Consider the following 19,326-nt stretch of genomic DNA (forward strand, 5'->3'; position numbering starts at 1 on the left):
CCCTGCTCTAACCACTAGCCCCCTCTCCCCTCGACAGTTCACAGGGATGATGCCAGACTGGAGCGAAGGCTTCTGGCTCTAACTGGAGTAACATGATGCTCCAGGGTTCAGGGTTCTCTCCCAGGCTCTTGGAGTGGGGCCTAGAGGTGAGAGCCAGGACTCCTGGGTTCTCTCCCCAGCTCGGGGAGCAGGGGAAGGAGGGGGCTGGAGGCCAGGACTCCTGGATCCTTCCTGGGGCCTCCCTCCTCTCTCTTTTCCCTGCCCGTGAACAAACCTGGCCACAACCATCCACTTTTTCCTCCATTTATTTCCACTTTCATTCCTGTAGCACATTCACTCCAATGCCCGAGCGGGACCCCCTTCGCCAAGCCCAGCTTTGGGCGTGGGGGTTTAGGAACATACTGGGGTCTCCAACTGTACAGAGGATATATACAGGGGATGGAACAGCTGTGCTGACCCAGAGGCCATAAACCTAGCCTGATCCAGGCCAGGTCCCCTTGTCACCACACCAACGCCCCGGCCGGCTGCCCTCCGCCGCGGCTTTAGCTAGATTTGGTTCCTTGGGTTCCTTTGGTCGGTTAGAGAACTCAGCTGCTTGGGAGGCAGAAATAGATCGAATCGCTGGCAGCCTGAAGGGGGAAGAACTCCAGGCGCTTGGCCGTTAACAGTGGCAGAATCCAACTCTTCGGTCTTTCTCCCAGAGGAATCCAAAATCGCCACCGTTGGCGGGGGCAGCACCCAATCCCCCTTGAAAGTGATGCCTCGAGCCACGCAAGGCAGGGTTAACTGGCTGCATCCACTCCTCTGGCTGCTCCCCCAGCCTCCCTCCCAGAATCCACTGCAGTTTTTAGAGAGTCCATAGCCAGAAGTTGCTCGGTCAATTCCTGGTGCGAGGGCCGCGTTTCTTTTTCAAAGGGTCCCGGATCTTGAGAGAGCACCAGGCCTGAAAGAAGCAAAGCCTGTGAGAAGACTCCAGGTGGCTGATTTCAGCACCACCCAGTGGGAGTTCCACCTTTGTTTCAGAACCTTTGTCCTGTTTAAACAGCCTGGCCGGGTAAACAAACTTCACAGCCCAGAAGGTTGGCAAAATAAATAGAGCAGCACGAAATAAGGAAAGGCTGAACACCAAACAAAATATTCACAACTCAGCACCATTGGCTTCTGCGGCTCATCTACAGAGATCAAACGGGCACCTGGATTTCAGCAGCAGAGCAGGAGTTTGGACAGGGCCCCCATCACAAAGCCGGGAAGCGGAAAACACAGTAGGCCCTACAATAACAGTATCCCAGCACAGCGGGGCGATCGAGCAGCAAACGCCGCTGGAATTTTTGGCAACGTCACTAAAGAATTTGGGGTTGATCCAGTTCAAAAATCAGTCAGATCGCTAAGGGGAGGGGGGGCTCTGAGGGCTCACATTCTCCTGCAGTCAATGACAGCTGAGATTTCCAACTGCTAAGTTAGCCCCCACGGCAAAATACCCGGAGATCTGATTTCCCAGCGCCCAGGGCGCTAGGATGTCTCAGATTTTAAATATTGAGATCCCCAAAGATTTTGAAAGAAAAAAAATCAGCAGTTCCTTGGATTGATTTTTAAAATTGGGATTGTTGCCCAGGAGTTTGCCAGTTCAGCAGCTGAAACTGACTAGGCAAAGGAGTGAAATTACCCAGGAGCTGTGGACCCAAACAGAAATAGCACCTCCTGGAAACTGGATCAATTCAAAATTCCTTCAGGTTTAACGATCTCAAGTGTCAACAACCTTAGCGAGGGGAGCAGAAAACCAGATCGGGCCTGACAGTCAGAGCGCAAACTGTCCTCATTCTATTGACTTTGGTGGAGCAAAGACTCTACAGCAGCTGTGTTTCCTACGAAACAGGGTGTTTTCCAACCCAACCCAACCTCCATTTCTCTCAAAGATGAATTTGGCAAAGTTTCCAAAGGAGACAAACCAGGCTCTTAGGAAAGATGAATCCAGTGTGTGAGAAGGAACAAGATCTGGGGGGAAAGTTGGCATCTGGAGACCCACAAACCAACAGACGATCTCAGCCTGGGTTCGGGAAACATCTCAGGATAAACCTGTCCCAGGTGCCAGAGAATATAAAGCCATCACCAGTTACAACCCAATGGATTTGGGGGAGACAGGAGTGGGTGTCAGGGTGTTTCAGTAACTTGGAAAACCGTCCCCCATTGCTCCCAAGACACCCAGCTGACTGTGCCAGAAACGGCTTCGTAGCTTTCACCCAAGCCCAGTTGATCTAGATTGAAAAGCAGCCCTGGGGACCTAAAAGAACCAGCTTTCAGGCAAAGCGCGGCTGGAGCCAGATTCGAAAACTCCCACCCGCCAGTCCTTTGTGTCATTTAAATCCAGGGAAGCAGAGAATGGATTGCGAGTGGAATGGAACAGAGCACCCAGCCTGCCCCTGGAGCCTCGTCTGTTGGCGGAAACTCAAAGACAACCAACTTCCATGGAGCAAATTGGAGCTTTAAAGACTTTTTTTTTTTTTGATGCATCAAAGGCAAACTTAAAAGAGATGCAATTTCTCCCAAGAGCTGAGCACGTCGGGTGCTGAGCTCTGGGGAAAATCTAGCTCTTATTTAGACTTGGAGACCTTCAGAGACGCTGGCTCTGATTTTGGTATTGCACTAAGCACCTGAATACCTTCCAGGGCCTGGGCCTGAGATGGTAGCAACCTGCCCCTCCTGACCTCTTTGGCACAAATCTTCCCCCAAGAGCATGCACCCCCTCTGGGCGTAGCTGAGATTAATCCCTTTAGATTAGAGGCAAATCAGAATCGGGTCAGTTTCCATTCAATGCCAAAGCAGTTTCCTCTTTTCCGGACCTCAGCATCAGTCACAATGACAATTCTTTGCAGTTTCACACCCCCAATTTCCCTCTGTTTACAAAAAACCCACCACACCCCAAAGCTAGCTCCTCGTGCAGCAAATAAACGCTGGATCTGAAAGCCCAGCCTAGAGCAATCTGAGCCCTGAGGCACGGGGTGGAACGTCTTGCCCGGCCTAACTATATTTTGGTCTGCGGCTGGAACTGATTAGATGCAAAAATGCAATGGACTAGACGCAAGAATAGGCCCCGGATGCTCAGCTGGTGGAAATCAGCATCACACTGTTGACTTTCCCACTTGGGGAGCTGGTCTTTGAGCACTTTCTAACTGACACAGGAAAACATTTTTCCTCCCTGCACCCTTTCATATTGGGTAGTACCACAAGCAGGTTCATGGACAAGGCAGATAGTAACTTTGGAGCCCCTACTGGAGCATTTGCCTCTTTTAAAACCAGAGCAAGGAGAGGGTAGGGAAAGACAAAATGGAAAGGGACGAGCAATCCTGCCAAGTCTTGCTCGGGAACAGATACCGAGGATTCGTTCGAGGGCCTGGTTTCTGGCCAGGTTTGGAAAAGAGACTCCCCGTTTCTTGGCCGCAATCAGAAGATCCTAACCTTGGCAATGAGGATGGAGGTGTTTTAAGTCACAAGTGTCCACGAGATTTGAGTTTGACCCTCCTCCAGCGGTGAAATCCAAGAACCCCCTGCCTGTTCAAAGGAAGCGGCACAAATCACCAGAGTTGTCAGAGACACACCGGCGGCTTCCTTGTTTCCTCACGCTGGGAGCTCCGGAGGAAGCATCCCGCTGGAGCAGGTTTGATCTAGCCCCAAAGTAGCAGGGCAGGGCTTGGTGTGTGTTTGTTCGGGGCTAAGCTATTGTGGGGCTGCCCGGGGGGCACGGGAAGGGTGGAGGAGAGTGATCGCTATCGCCCCCCATGGGCTATCAAGGAGCACACCACCCACTGGGGTCAGCCCATCACACTCTCCCGCAATAGGCTGTAGGGGGAGCATGTGCTGCGTTCATTCTGCTGGACACTGGAGTCAGGCGCCTTCCTGGCGTCGGCAAGACGCTGAAGCCAACAACAGATGGGGAGGTAAATGCCCCTGGATCTGAGAGGCGACCCCCTGGGCACCCCTGTTCCCACAGAGCCTCACTGCTGCCTAGCAACCCTATAACTGCCCACCCCTGCCCCTCGCTCCCACTGGGAAGCTCTGGAACCTGATTTTAAGATTTGGCCTATGCGCGATCCAGGGTAGAGCCCAAGTGGCTCCCTTCCCTGTAACTGTGTCCAACTCCCTGCCGGGACGAGGGAAGGGTCCGCGGAACAAGGAAGAACATGGTGTTTTAAAGCCACTGCTTTTCGGAGGTAGCCAAAGGCGAGAAGATACCGACGTGGGTCAAATGTGAAAAATCCCCTCGAGCACAATAAATGGAGAGCGCCAGGGAGTCAAGCCAGTCAGGCTTGCTCGCAAGGAGACAAGCGGCCGAGAATTGAATGGCCTTTAGCAGGGGCCACTGACGTCTCGATCGGGCTCGTGGCCAGTCGCACCTAATGGGACGCTGGCGAGCCCAGGGTCGCAAGACTGCTCCTGTGGCTAGTCAGTTACAGCTGGGCCAGGCAAGGGGTGTGACACTGACCAAGGCAGGGCTGCTACAGTTGACTAGCTGTGAGTTGTAATTAAGGGGGAAGCTAATCTGGTGGGAGGGGCCAGTCCCCTCTGCCTCCGCCCCACGGCCGACAGCCCCCTGCACGTCAGCTGAGAGAAGCATCACCTACTGCCACCGATGGTCAGTTACAACACCAAGTCGTAATCAATTTCTCTCCCCAGACATGGCAAGTTTGGGGAGGCGGGGGGGGGCAGGTGCGTAGGAGCTCTGGGTGGGCGACAGGGGCCCCACCAGTGCAGGCTCTGGGCAGGTCAAACCCTCGGGACTTCCCACACGCCGGATACACTCCCCCCCCCCGAGATGCCTGCCAATCCGAGCTCTGCCTGCCGGTCCCTCCGGTAACAGGGCTACGTACCAACTCTCTGGCGATCCACCAGATTACCAGAAAGATTCCCCCTGAACTGACACCACGGGGACGTCCGGTTTCTCTCCCCATCCCTACTTAGATCCTGGCGGACCTCACAACCCAGGGCTGCCCTGGGATAGAGAACTCAGATCTGCAAAGCCCAGAGGTAGGTTGATTTCTGGTGAGTTATCAGTGCCCTCTAGTGGCCAGGCTGCTCCCTTACAGGAACTGGAGCAGGCACGTTTCCCCTTGTTGTTGTTTGTTTTTCCAATAGGACCTAGAGAAAATCCCCTTCTCTGCTATGGCACAGCCAGCTCTCTGCTTCGTCTGCCTTAGAGACTCTAAACCCCACGTGGCTGCATTAAGGGATTCATATCAGACTTCGTACAAAGAGCCCAGATCTGGGACAATAGGAGGGGCAGATATCCGGAGAGGGGAAATATCCGTAGCTGTCTTGAGCCAGGCAATCCAACACAGATGCTGATGTAGGAGGTGGGTCTCTGAGCTAAGATAAGGCCAATGCAGACGGATGCTACTGAAACAAAAAGGCATCAGGGGTAGATCCCAGCTGATCAAGCCCTGCTCAACTGCAGGTGGACACGAAGGGAAAAAGAGGATGTTCGGAAGATGTCTTCGTCTGCAGAAATTCCCAGATTGGCGCGGCTGATGCAGGCCAGGCACCGCTTCCGAGCCTGTGTCATAGAAACGAGCGAGGCTCCGATCTCGGCAGCGTCCAGAGAAGCTCCAGACTGATGCTGGCCCAGCCGAGATCGGAACCTGCTTCTGGACAGGCCATCAGCAGATCACACGCCAGAGCCAACTCTAACACAGCGCGATGAGGTGCGATCAACGGAAATGGTTTTGTTTGCGATACCTCCACCTCGCCCCTCTCCTCACTGATACGGCTCCTGCCCCAGAAGTCAAGCCACATGAGGGCAGGTCTTGCTTCTATCAACAGCTGATCTCTCGTTAAAACCAGGAACAGAAAGATTCGGCTGATCGAAGAGCTCTGGTTAGTTTTACATCTGAGCAAATTGGGGGAGCCACTGGGGTCCGTTTGCCCAGGAAAACGGCTACTGAACGAAAGTGGCAAGCCAGTAGAGATCACACGTTGTTTGATCCCCTAGCATCCCGGATTCCTGCCCTTTTGCATCATGGGAGCTGAGGTCTGGTCTTCCTTCAAAGCGATGAATAAATTCCACTTGATCTCTTCATGGGAGGAGGAAATATACCACGATGGGGCAACTTGGTTTAAAAGGGAACCGGGCAAGTTATGGGCCAGTGAAAAGTGGAACAGAAAAGTGCACGTACATCCCAGCAGTCAAGAGTCTTAACACTCCACGTAGCATCTGAATATCTGGGGCCGGGAGCTGGGAGTGCTCCCCAGCTTTGGGCAGCGACGCTGTCAGAGGCTGCAGCCGCAGCAGGCAGAGAAACTAAAAACCGGATCCGCTAATGCACATAAAAGAAAAAGGCACCGGAGTCCAAGTGGCCGATCCTGGTTGGGTCTCTGAAGGATCTTCCAAGGGGATGGATCTTCCAAAAGGATCACTGGAGTCAGAAGGGGATGGTCAGAGGGGAACCCACTGGGAAGGCCAGATCCTGTTAGGTCCATGAAGGATCTTCCAAGGAGAACATTAAATCCAGGGGGTGTTTGAAGGGGATCTACCAGGGAGGGAGATATTCTAGTTGGTCTCTGATGGATCTTCCAAGGAGATAGTTGAAATTAGAGAGGATGCCAATGGAAAGGGCAGATCCTGGTTGGTTCATGAAGAATGTTCCAGGGAGATCATTAGATCTGCAGGGGCATGGAGGGAGGGGATCCCATGGGGGGAGAGATCCTGGTTGGTCCACAAAGGATCTTCCAAGGAGACCATTAGATCCAGGGGGAAGAGAGAGGATCCAGAGCAAGGAGTCCCTCCTGGCTGACCTGTGATGAGTCTCAAGGAGGCCACCAGAACGGGGAGTGGTGGGAGAGTGGGGGGGGCGGGGTGTCACGAGACAGCTGGGGACTCTGCGGCTGCCTCGTCCCCCTCCTCTGAGTCCCAGACTTCGGACTGCAGGTAGTCAGCGAAGAGGGCTTTGGCCCGGTGCAGCACCTTGGCCAGATTGTGCCGGCGCACCAGGCGGTCGAAGTGCATGGCCAGCTCGTTGTAGTCCATGTTGTTCTTCATGATGTGGTCCCGATGCTCCAGAAGGATGGCCAGGCAGAGGAAGAGCATAAAGGGGTTGCCTTTGCCAAACTCCTGTGGTGGAGGTAAGCTCACCGTGGCTGGGGACAGGGCGGCGGGGAGGGGGCTGCTGGGTGAGGAGGATGGCGTGTCACCTGCCAAATCTCCCTTTTCCTCTGGCAGGCTCTCGCTGTTCTCGCTGCCGGGGAGGGGGGAGCGGGAGGAGGGGGAGTCTCCGGAGGGCGTAGGCGGGGTCAGGAGCCGGAGAGACGGGGCGGAGAAAGACTTGGTCATGGCCGGGAGCTGGAGCAAGGGGTCCTGCTCGCTGCAGAAGTCCTCCTCTTCCTCCATAGAGCGCTGGGATCTCAGCGAAGGCTCTTCCTCGGAGCTGTCATCACGAGCGCTGTAGTACATGAATTCTCCAAAGCTGGATTGCTTCAATAAGGTCTTCTGCTCCAAACAAGGCCGATCTCCGGGATCCTCCAAGGAGAGCCGGGCTCCGGACTCCTCCAAGCAAGGCTGGTCCCCAGTCGCTTCGAAGCTACAGGTGGGCCGCAGCATGTGGCGCTGGCGGACAGGCTGGCCGCTCTCACTGAGCCTGGCCGGTGGCCCCACCAGCTCCACCTCCTTCTCTGGAGGATCTGGTGGCAAGGAGCTCCAGGTTATCTCCAGCATCCGCAAGGCGTCCTCAAAGGCAAACTCCCGTTTCAGCTCCAGCAGCAGCCAGCGGTAGCAGAAGAAGAAGTCGTCAGCACCTCGGGAGAGGAGGTAGGCGTAGAACTCAGGATCCGAGTACTGGAGTAGGAGCTTGAGGTGAGAGAACTTGAGGGACATCACCTCGCCGTCCACCTGGAAGTTGCCTTCCAGGCGCTTCATGATGCCGCAGAAGCAGATGAAGGCGTGTGCCTCGTTGTCCATGACGGCCAGGATGGGCGAGGCGATGTCGCTCATGCCCTGGCAGTAGGAGATCTGCGGGTGGGTGACGGCGTAGGTGGTCAGCAGGTCGTGAAGGGCAGTCAGGTGCGGGTTGTCCTCCGAGCCGGCGTAGTAGGGGTGGGTGCGGTCCGTGCGGAGAACGTCTTTGAGGACGTTGCTGCGGATGAAGTCCAGGTCTTCGGGGCTGGCCCGCTCCACCCACTGGCCCTTTAGCTGGTCGTACTCCCGCGTCTTGCGCTTCATGTAGTTCATGCGCTCCTGGCCCGTCAGCCCGTCCGGGTAGACGTTCAGCAGGTAGCGCCACACCACCTGGGGGGCAGAGAGAGGAGCTTCAACGCCCGGCATCTTCCCGCCACCTCTCAGCGTCCCATCACGCTGCCTCTGACATGCCCTGCCTCTCCCAGCATCCCATCGTGACTTGGGGGGCAGAGAGGGGTCTCAGCACCGGGCATTGTCCCACATAACCAGGCATGCTATGCCCCTTTGTGCCACGCACCCCGACATCTCTCCTCCATGGCTAAGCACCTCCTGACATCCCATCTCCACTACCCCTGGTATCCCATTTCCCAGAGCCAGGGAGAGACCCCAGGAGTCCTGGCTCCCAGCCCCCCCGCTCTAACCACTAGCTCCCACTCCCCTCCCAGAGCTAGAGAGAACTCAGGAGACCCCACTCCTCTCCCAGAGCCGGAGAGAGAACCCAGGAGTCCGGGCTCCCAGCCCCACTCCGCAGAGACTCACTTTGCGCAGCGAGGGCTCCACGCCGCCATGGTAGATGCGCAGCCGCAGCTCCTCGGGCCGATTCAGCTGCCCCTCATGGTTCAGGTAGGTGTGGAACTCAGAGTCACTCAGCGGCGGTTTGAACGGCTTCACGTCCTCCCCATAAGACCAGCTCAGAGCCTGCTGGACCTTCGACAGCGTCCTGCCCACCTAGGCAGAGAGACGTGGTCACTGACCAAGTCCTGCTCAGCGCAAGGCATGGTGGATGCCGGGAGCAGGCAGGATCCTCCCCACTGTATGGGGGGAAACTGAGGCACGGGAGCAGGCAGGGGAGGTCAAGGCAGTAGGAGACTTCATTGGACCACAATGATCCCAGCACTGGGACAACAGAGCTGTGCCCAGCTACCAGGAAGAGCAGGCAGGAGAGCGGGAGTCAGGACTCCGGGGTTCTACCTCCAGCTCTGGGAGGGGAGTGGGGTCTAGTGTGTTAAAACAGGGGGTTGGGGGGAGGGAACCAGGACTCCTGGGTTCTCTTCTGAACTCTGTTCCACCCACGTAGTTTAGGGTGCTTCCTACCTGAACCATCCTCCTCCCCTTCCCCTCTCGACCCACCTGGGAGATGATGGTCTGGGTGAAAGGCAGGGCGGCCGCCGCCAGGGACCGCTTCTCCACCAGGAGCAGATCAGTGCTGATCACATCTTTGGGGCTGATGATGTCCCAGTCCTCCAGCAGGGGGCCTGAGAGAGCAGCACATGACAGTTAGCAAGGTCTGTTCCCTGGCTCTGGAAGGGCAGTGGGGTCTGGCGGTTAGAGCCCGGGGGGGTGGCAGCCAGGACTCCTGGGTCCCTAGCCCTGCCAGAGTGACTCACTGTCTTCCGAAGGCTTGATGTCTAGGAGGAGCTGCAGGTAGGGCTTGGAGGCGCTGGCGAAGGCCGTGGCCAGGTCCCAGTCCGACAGCAGCGACAGGTACGTCTCCTGGCCCTGCTTCTCCTGGCCCAGATAGCTGATCCCAAAGTTCTTCTTCCTGGGGGAGATGGAGGTGACTGACTCCAATGCACGCAGGACAACATCACCCCAGGCACAGCGTGTCCCCTCCCGGCACCTCGGGCCCCCCCGTCAGTACAGAACTCCACACTCTCTCTGTCACCACACGGAACCTCCCACTGCTCCCTTGGGGTCTCCCATTGGCTGTAAGGACACATACCCCTTTGAGGTCCTCCACTGGCTACACAGAACCTCCCCTGCCTCGTTAGGTTTGCTGTCAGCCATGATGAAGGACCCCAACGGGAGGCATCCCTCAACCATACAGAACCCCCCACTACTCTCTAGGGGTCCTTCACCAGCCATTCCGGCCCCCCTGCCTTCCCTCCTTTCACAGGGTTTCCCATTAGCTCTTCAGACCGAATGAGCTCATCTGTCCCCCAAATCTCCTCTTTGTCCCTTGGCTCCCAACAGCCTCAAATTCTTCACTAGCTCCGTCCTCAGTCAGGATTTAACTCCCTGGCAACCCCATAAATAGCAGCACTGGGGAGAGAACCCAGGAGTCCTGGCTCCCAACTCTAACCACTAGACCCTGGCTCCCCTCCCAGAACCAGGAGAGAATCCAGGAATCCTAGCTCCCAGCCTCCCCAACCCCCCGCTCTAACCACTAGACCCCACTCCCTTCCCAGAGCCGGGGAGAGAACCCGGAAGTCCTGGCTCCCATCTCCCCCCAGTCTAACCAACGCTGGGCAAAGGTCCCTGGCGGCTGGGGTGGGACTCACCCATTGAGGTCGAAGGCGCGGATGAGGATGTGCTGGAGGACATCCAGCGAGGTGATCTGGGGATCAACGGCAAAGGTGCGGAACTCGGGCTGCAGGAATCCCTCACGCTTCTGGGGAGACAGGACTGGAGTGAGCGCCCTCAAGTGGGGACAAGCCCCGTGCCCCATTCCCCATCCCCCGAGCCTGCCAGTCCCCCATCCTGGTGCCCAAGGGGGAGCCAGTGCCCCCTAGAGGGGAAAGGCCCTGGCTCATTCCCCACCCGCCCTGCGCTGCACAGATCCTCCCGTGTTTCGGATGGAGATCTCCACGGACACAGGGGAAGGGCAGTTTTGCTGTGCTCTTTCACACTGAAATCCTCTCTCCTTGCTGGCCATGGGAGGTCTGACTTCCTGTGCGTTTCTTCCCCTTCCTTAGCAGGTGCCTCGCCCCAGATCTCCTGGCCTCCACGCAGCCACCCGGGGGGGAGGCCGGAGGACGAGATGCAGGCATCCGCTAACGCAGGAGGGGAAAGGGACACTGGGTCGCGTCCCCTGTTCTGTTCTCGCTCTGACACAGTCAGTGAAGGCAAGGAGGGTTTGTCGGGGGCAATAAGGGTGTGGCGTAGAGGGCACAAGAACAAGCAAGACTCCTGGGGTCTCTCCCCGGTTCTGGGAGGGGAGCAGGCGCTGGTGGTTAGAGCAGGGGGGGGGGGGGGCTGAGATCCCGGACTCCTGGGTTCTCTCCCCAGCTCTGGGAGAGGAGTGGGGGCTGGTGGTTAGAGCGGGGGGGGGGCTGAGAGCCCGGACTCCTGGGTTCTCTCCCTGGCTCTGGGAGGGGAGTGGGGCTGGTGGTGAGAGCTGGGTGGGGGTTGGGAACAGGACTCCTGGGTTCTCTCCCCGGCTCTGGGGGAGGAGTGGGGTCTGGTGGTTAGAGCGGGGGGGGGGAGGGGCTGGGAGCCAGGACTCCTGGGTTCTCTCCCCGGCTCTGGGAGGGGAATAGGGGCTGGTGGTTAGAGCGGGGGGGGGGCTGGGAGCCAGGACTCCTGGGTTCTCTCCCCAGCTCTGGGAGGGGAATAGGGGCTGGTGGTTAGAGCGGGGGGGGGGCTGGGAGCCAGGACTCCTGGGTTCTCTTTCGGCTCTGGGTGGGGGAGGGGGAGACCCCACTCTGGCTCCCTCCTCATGGCCCGATCCCGACCCCTCTTTGCTCTCGCCAGCACCACGCCCTGTAGGAGGGTCCCACTCACTGCGCCCCTCCCCCCGCCGCATGTGACCCCTGACCCCGCCGTGACCCCTGACCTCTCACCTTGACCCGGACCCGCACCACCTCCCGCTCCTCCTCCTCCTCCCGGGGCCCGCCCCCCGCCGCCGCCGCCGCCGCCATCCCGGCCCCCGGCCGGTTCCGCGGGGGTCGGGGGCGGAGAGGGGGAGGAGCCTCGCGCCGGACGGCACCGTTACGGCCCCGCCCCTGGGGGGAGGCCTCGCGCCGCGGCGGGTAGAAGCCGGCTCGCGCCGGGCGGGCGGTGACGTCAGGTGGGGATTGGGGGGGGGCTCACGTGACCCCGCCGCTACTTCCGCTTCCGGCTTGGAGGCCTCAGCTCAGGCGTTGACGTCATAGCCTCGTCAAAGCCGAAGTGGGGAGGGGGAAAGACGGGAAAAGCCGGACCCCTCCCCGCCGCGGGACAAGGATTCACGTCCGGGGTTAACCGGAAATAGCCTCCCGACCATGGGAAACAACATCCGGGTTAACTGGAAAACGCGTAACCAAGGCAATCACTGCCCGGACAAGCCCCTCACTGGGGAAATAGCGGCCCGGCCAACCGGAAACAGCCCCCAACCGCTGAAAACATCCGGGTCAACCGGAAATAACTGCACAGCCAAGGAAAACAACATCCGGGCCAACCGGAAATAGACGTACAAGCAGAGACAGCAACATCCGGGTTAAGCGGAAATAACCGCCCAGACAGAGAAAACAACATCCGGGTCAATCGGAAGTAACGCCTCCCAGCTGGTGAAAACAACATCCGGGCCAACCGGAAATAGACGTACAAACAGGGACAGCAACATCCGGGTTAAGCGGAAATAACCGCCCAGACAGAGAAAACAGCATCCGGGTCAACCGGAAGTAACGTCTCCCAACTGGTGAAAACAACATCCGCCCGCAGCTCCAGGGAGCCGGATGTTTCCTTCCAGCGGCCGCAGGCGCGGGCCGAGTCCCGAGGGTCCCGCTGCAGAGCTCGTCCGACCGCCCGGGCCCGGCCCTGGAATGAGGCAGCCGGAGCAGGAGCCCCAGGCTCAGCGGGGAGACGCTGCGCTGCGGCCCTGGGGCCTTTTCCGCCCAGCCCGGAGCTGTCAGGCCCCTGCCTCAGTTTCCCTCCGTACTTTGAGCTGCTCCACGCGGGGGGGGGAACAAGCTGCTCTGGGAGCCCCACCCAGGGTCACCGCAGGGGGCAGCTTGGGACTGAGCAGGCTCTGCAGGAGCCGGGCAATGGACCCAGAGGGGCCTGGCTCGGGGAGACACAGATCCGGACGGAGCGAGAGACAGGGTCAGAAATGGAGCCCACGGTGGCTTGCCCGAGGGGAGGGCCGGCGTGTGTCATAACCCCCCTGCTCGGTTTGGCAAGGCTGCCCAGGGTCCCTGCAAATCCTGGCTGCGATGCCTGGATCCCAGCGCTGTGCGTCTGGCTCAGGTGGACTCACAGGATGAAGCCGGAGGCCAGAGGCTCAGTCGTGAGGCCCCTGCCTGCAGCCCAAGTGGGACCCCTAGGGCACGGGCTGGCCCACTGATCGGGCTCCTCCAAGGGGCCGTTTAAAAGCTGGGGCGTAGAACCTGTCCTGGGGAATCCACCCACCAGCTCCTTCCCATCTGGGGTTCCCTGCTCCACGTGTTACATCTCTGACGCTTGTTCCCTTCCCTGCATTGTCATTAACTGTCCCCAGAATCAGGTGTTTTATGGGCTCCATGGCCCTGCCCCTCCATTAAGGGGGTGGAGCTTTCCTACAGGCAGGCAGAATCCCACCGTGCCCAACCCAGTGAACACTGCATTGGAAATGGGGCCTTCCCCTCTAGGGGGCGCCAGCTCCCATCTGGTCCCAAGCAGGGGACTAGCTGGCTCCAGGGGGCAGGGAATGGGGCACAGGGCCTTTCCCTTCTAGGGGGTGCTGGCTCCCATCCGGCCCCAGGGCAGGGGACTGAGGTATGGGGCCTTTCTCCTCTAGAGGGCACCGGCTCCCCTCCAGCCCCCGGCCAGGGGACTGGGAGTGGGACACAGGTTAATGAGGGCTGGTCCACACTACAGGGGGAAATCGATCTTAGATACGCAACTTCAGCTACGTGAATAACGTAGCTGAAGTCAAATATCTAAGATCGGATTACTCACCCGTCCTCACCGCGCGGGATCAATGTCCGCGGCTCCCCCTGTCGATTCTGCAACTCCGTTGGGGTTGGTGGAGATCCAGAATCAATATAAGCGCGCTCGGGGATCGATATATCGCGTCTAGATGAGACACGATATATCGATCCCCGAGCAATCGATTTTAACCCGTTGATACGGCGGGTAGTCTAGACGTAGCCTTAGATGGAGAGTGCAATCCCCTGCTAAGGGAAAAAGTATTTCCATTGATCCTTTTGGAATTCACCTCTCTCGGAGAAGGTCCCACTCTCCCTTGTTCCTGGTCATGATTTTAATCAGGGCCCCTCCATCTCCTCTCTAAAGCATCCCAGCCCAGGAGGGACCCTCGGGATCAGCTGGTATGACCTGCTGTATAACTCCTTCTGTCCTAGCAGCACGGTGCCACCGGCAGACAAAGACAGCTGCTGGAAGGCAAAGGAGTACATACATGTGTTTATTAAAACAAGCTGATTGGCCCTCTCCACCGGAGGCACTTGAGGTCCCAGCATCCCCCACCCTGCAGCCAGTCAGGAGGCAAAGGGAGTCATTGTCAGTGGCACACCAAAATGGGGTCGGAGCTTTGGTTATGGGAGCAGGGAGGGTTTGGCGGAGGAAGGGGTGCTAGGATAACAAGTCATAGAGAGGCAGGCATCTCCCCCACCCCTGCTAGCGATCTCCTCCTCCCCTCACCCGTCCCTCCCCCCCAGGCCGGCAGGTAAAGGCGGCTTGGAGAAACTTGAATGTCGCTCACAGATGCTGGGAAAAGAGTCAAGACGTCCTGGCTCCCAGCCCCCCCAGCTCTAGCCCACTGGACCCCACTCCCCTCCCAGAGCCAGGGAGAGTCCTGCGCATGCCAATCCCTGAGCATCATTCATTCTTCAGCCCCCCCAGGGCAGTTTTGTGCCAGATACCCCCATCCTGGGTGAAAGGGAGGAGTGAGGCATCAGTGTCTCTTGGCCTTGACAGAGTCCAGCGCCCTCTGGGCAGCGCTCAGGTGCCCCCAGGCGTCGAGGAGGAGGATGGAGGGGATGATGATCCACAGGGCATTCATGAAGACAAAGTAGAACCAGAAGTAGAGCGGGTGCCACATCTCGCTGTGGGCGAAGCCCTCCCGGTACTCAGTGTAGAAGTACAGGACGTCGCCATACAGCTGGCCTGTTGCAGGTGGGGAAGAAAGCTCAAGGGGTCACATCGAGGGGAATCCAAGGGTCATGGAAAGATCAGGGGGCATCTGGGGTCCAGGCTAGGTCAAGATGAAGCTGATCTGGGACCTTTGACCATCGGCCCCTGGCCATTCTACACCCAGGGAGAGAACACAGGAGTCCTGCCTCCCAGCCCCTCCAGTTCTAACCACTAGACCCCCCTCCCCAAGCCAGAGAGGGGACTCAGGCATCCAGCCGTCCTTACCCAGAGACACCACCAGCTGCAGGACGTAGCGGTGGGGCTGACGCTGGAGGAAGGCCACCACGGTCCAGAGGCTCAGCGGGCCCCACGCCCAGGCAGTGATGGTCTCCATGCACACAGTGAAGTTGTCCTCTCTGCAGACAAAGGAGAGAGGCACCAAAGGGTTAACCCAATTTCTAAGCGCCCCCCCCATCCCTCCCAGCCAACCATGTGTCTCAGCTCGCATCTCACTGGCCTCAGTTTCCCCAGCCATACCATGAGGAGAATGGTCCTGCCTGGGTGTGTTTAGACTGGAAGATCTTTGGGGTCTCAGTGGGGGGAGGGGGTCTGTGTGGTGCCAGGCACAATGCGGGGGGCTCCAAGCAGCACCCAGCATGACAAGGGCTGTGATCTCCCTCTGGGAGGGGCTGTGCAGGGACAGGGGCCCCGATCTAGCAGTTGGTGGGGTGGGGGGGTTATGTAGTGCCCAGTGGGGGCCCTGCTCTCAGAGGTGGGTCCGTGCAGCACCTGGCATGACAGGGCAGGTTCTCTAGTCTCTGTTGTCCGGGAAGTTGGACGTGCTGATCACAATGGCCCCTTCTGCCCCTGGAATCTACGAACCCACGAGCAGCATGGCTGTGAAAAGGTCATGGCACGACGCAGCAAACCCAGCTGATCTTTTGGGACCTGGCAAGCTAAATTCCCAGGATGTGTGGGGGACAAGTGGGTGGGGACAGCAACATCACCCCTGCCCCACAGACTCAGCCTTCAGAACTTCACCCTGAGATCGCGGAGGGAATTGGGGGGCCAATCTTTAGACTGACACCACCCCAGCTTGGAGTTGCGGGCAGCAAGATCTCTGGTCGATTTACATGTTGCTTCTTTGGCTCTTTTCCCCGCAGCGCTCCTGCCTTACGGCTAAAAGGAGCTTGCTTCCGAAGAGTTGTGTGTTATTAATCTCCGAGGAGAAAACATGTAGCCCTGGAGTACTGTGTCCAGTTTTGGGCCCCACACTACAAAAAGGATGTGGAAAAATTGGAAAGAGTCCAGCGGAGGGCAACAAAAATGATCAGGGAACTGGGATTCTTTAGTCTGCAGAAGAGAAGAATGAGGGAGGATTTGATGGCTGCTTTCAACTACCTGAAGGGGGTTTCCAAAGAGGCTGGAGCTCCGCTGTTCTCAGTGGTGGCAGATGACAGAACAAGGAGCAATGGTCTCAAGTTGCAGTGGGGGAGGTCTAGGTTGGATATTAGGAAACACTATTTCACTAGGAGGGTGGTGAAGCACTGGACTGGGTTCCCTAGGGAGGTGGTGGAATCTCCTTCCTTAGGAGTTTTTAAGGTCAGGTTTGACGAAGCCCTGGCTGGGATGATTTAGTTGGGAACTGGTCCTGCTTTGAGTAGGGGGTTGGACTAGATGACCTCAAGGTCCCGTCCAATCCTGATATTCTATTATCTAGCCTGTCGTTTGCTGGGAATAACGCAATGAAGGCAAGGGGTGGTCACCCGGAATTGGTCTAGCTTCGACTAAAGTGAAGAGCCAAGAAAGTGAGGGTCTTGCTCTGCCGATGGCTGCTGTGGACTTCAAGCCATCGGATCAGGTTTGACCTTCCTCTGCTACATCAAGCGCCCATTATCAAATGCTTGTTCCCTGCGTAGATACGACTGGGATCCAATCACCCTTCAGCCGTCTCTTTGTTCAGCTCAATAGCTGCAGCTCCGGGAGTCTCTCACACCAAGGCAGGGTTTCTAATCCCTGAATCATTCTCAAGGCACTTCTCTGATACCTCCCTGATTGAGCAACGTCCTTCTAGAGTTCTGGCCACCAGAACAGGACGCAGGATCCCAGCAGCGGTGGCATCCGAGTTAAATCCAGAGGGGAAAATCCTCTCTGTGTTCCACCTCCTGATCCCCATTTACACATCCCAGGATGGCCTTCGCTCTTTTGGCCCCAGCGTCGCACCAGGAGCCCCCATTCAGCCGACTGTCCCCCATGACCTCCAAATCTTTGTTCAAGCCAGAGTCCGCCCCCCTATCCTGCACACATTGCCTGTGTGTTTTGTTCCTGGAGGGATGCATTTGCATTTAGTCATATTAAACCACATACTGTTTGCTTGCGCTGAGCTAGCAGGCATGTGTAAAACCTGATGGGTTTTTTGAAGGCTGCAGCTGATCTATTCCAAAATTTCCAGGTGGATTTTGGGCAGATGCCAGTGGATTGTGGTGGGTGGGTGGGGAGGAATCAGAAAAAGGGAAGGAGGGGAAATGGGACACACAAAGGCTAAAACTCACATGACGTATCGGCTGTCTCCTTTGGCGTACTCCTTCCCTGGAGGTGAAAACAAGGAGATTCAGATTAAACGGTTGCTCGTCGGTCAAAAAGAACGAATCAAATTAATCATTTTATGGAACCGGAGAGAGGAACATGGGGAGGTTTTGAAACAAGGGAGGAAATATTCTAATACCCAGTAGATTTTCACAAAGTTTTTGGGCTGGGAATTTCCATAGATTCCTCCTCCTGCTCCCAGCTAGGAGCAGTGGAACTTCTGGAACTGTTTCTACAAGGATCCATAGTTCTTCCCAGCATCCAATTTCATGGGCTCCCGTCCCTTCTCTCGGGAAGGGGATTTCCCTGGAGGGCAGGTAACCTGTCTAGCGGATTTCCTTTCCTCACATTACACTGGCAAACAGCTCCTGTCAGGGCTCCCCTCAGATGGGCTAGAACCCAGGAGTCCAGACACCCAGCCTCTCCTGCTCTAATCATTAGACTCCACTCCCCTCTCAGAGGTAGGGAAAGAACCCAAGAGTCCTGGCTCTGAGCCCCCCGCCATCAGTCTAATCCACCAGACTCCATCCCCCAGCCAACGAACCCAGGAGTCCTAGCTCCCAGCACCTTTGCTCCACCTACTAGACCTCACAACCCTCCCAGAGCCAGGGAAAGAACCCAGGAGTCCTGGCTCCCAGCCCCCCGCTCTAACCCACCAGACTCCATCCCCCACCCAAAGAACCCAGGAGTCCTGGTTCCCAGGTCTTACACAGCTGGGAGAGGAAGGACTGGTCCCCTGGTATATCCATGTGGTAGAGGCTGAACCAGCCCTCAATCACGCCATGGATGAAGCCGCAGATGGCGAACCAGCAGAGGGCCAGGCGTCGCCCGGGCCTCATGGGCGCCCCCATCCACCCCCGCCAGCCGGCAGCCCGCCAGGTGAGCGCCAGCAGGGCCGCCGAGACGGAGAAGAGGAAAGCCAGGCTGTGCCAGGTGGGGCGGTCGTTGGGGACGTAGCGCCCGATCTCCAGGTCCCGCGGCCAGTAAGGGTGGGGGGCAGCGAGGGGCTCGGCCTCCAGCCCCATGGCAGGCAAGACAGGGACTCCCACTGCAACGGAAAAAAGAGCTGGTGTCAGGAAGGGGATCCGGGGACTTTCCCCTCTGGGGGGGACTCCGACCCGGATTGGCGGGGGGGGCAGATCCACCCCCAGCTGGACTGGGAGCGGGACCCCCGGGGGGGCGTACGTCACTGCGCGCAGCCCCCCTGCCAGCCCCTCACCCGCTCAGCGCCTCCCGCCCCAGACCCGACGCCGCTGCCCTCTGGCCGCAGTCTGAAGTCGGCGCCTCCCTGCCCGGCCACCTGCACCGCTAAGCCCCGCCCCCGCGACCAATGAGCGCGCTCCTTGGCCACCGCTTCAGCTCGATGCGCCCGCCCGTTGGTCCGCGGGCCTTTTTTTTCGCGGCCAATGGGAGGCCAAGCCGCTGGTGGGCGGGGCCGGGAGGGGCCCTCCCGAGTTGCGGATTGGCCCAAAAGCCGGGTGAGGCGATGTGGGCTCAGCAGGGGGCGGGGAGGCTGGGGTAGCCATGGAAACAGGTGTCGTCAGAGCGGGAGGTTTAAAGGAAGGAGGGAAGGGGCGGTGTTTGGGCGGGGCCTGAGCCGAGGGGGAGGGGCCTGAGTCCAGGGGGCGGGGCCAGTGTACTGAGCCCAGGGGGAGGAGGTGGGGCTAACATCTAGGAGGAGGAGATTGTGTCCAGCAGGGGGAGGAGCCCATATCCAAGGGGCGGGGTCTGTGCCCAGGTGAAGGGTCCAGTGTCTAGGGGAGTGGGGCCTGTGTCCAGGGGGTGCTCATCAGGGGAGGGGCCTGTGGCTG

General features: G+C 58.2%; 2 protein-coding genes across 2 annotated transcripts; both read right to left on the bottom strand.

Annotated features, from left to right (window-relative positions):
* Positions 1–287: 287 nt before the first annotated feature.
* TBC1D25 (TBC1 domain family member 25) lies at positions 288–11,144 on the bottom strand. Its single transcript, XM_030547300.1, has 6 exons — positions 10,704–11,144; positions 10,441–10,550; positions 9,547–9,701; positions 9,290–9,414; positions 8,699–8,887; positions 288–8,269 (listed from the first exon to the last, which is right to left on the bottom strand). Exons 1-6 carry the CDS (start codon positions 10,812–10,814, stop codon positions 6,848–6,850), a joined length of 2,112 nt encoding a protein of 703 aa, XP_030403160.1. The 5' UTR covers positions 10,815–11,144; the 3' UTR covers positions 288–6,847.
* A 3,089-nt stretch (positions 11,145–14,233) lies between these two features.
* On the bottom strand, positions 14,234–18,832 carry EBP (EBP cholestenol delta-isomerase). Its single transcript, XM_030547335.1, has 5 exons — positions 18,735–18,832; positions 18,225–18,563; positions 17,482–17,518; positions 15,215–15,345; positions 14,234–14,962 (listed from the first exon to the last, which is right to left on the bottom strand). The coding sequence occupies exons 2-5, from the start codon at positions 18,538–18,540 to the stop codon at positions 14,751–14,753; spliced, it is 696 nt and encodes a 231-aa protein (XP_030403195.1). The 5' UTR covers positions 18,541–18,563; positions 18,735–18,832; the 3' UTR covers positions 14,234–14,750.
* Between the last annotated feature and the right edge of the window lie 494 nt (positions 18,833–19,326).

This window comes from Gopherus evgoodei, unplaced genomic scaffold, assembly GCF_007399415.2.
Source record: "Gopherus evgoodei ecotype Sinaloan lineage unplaced genomic scaffold, rGopEvg1_v1.p scaffold_57_arrow_ctg1, whole genome shotgun sequence".
Classification (NCBI taxonomy): domain Eukaryota; kingdom Metazoa; phylum Chordata; order Testudines; family Testudinidae; genus Gopherus; species Gopherus evgoodei.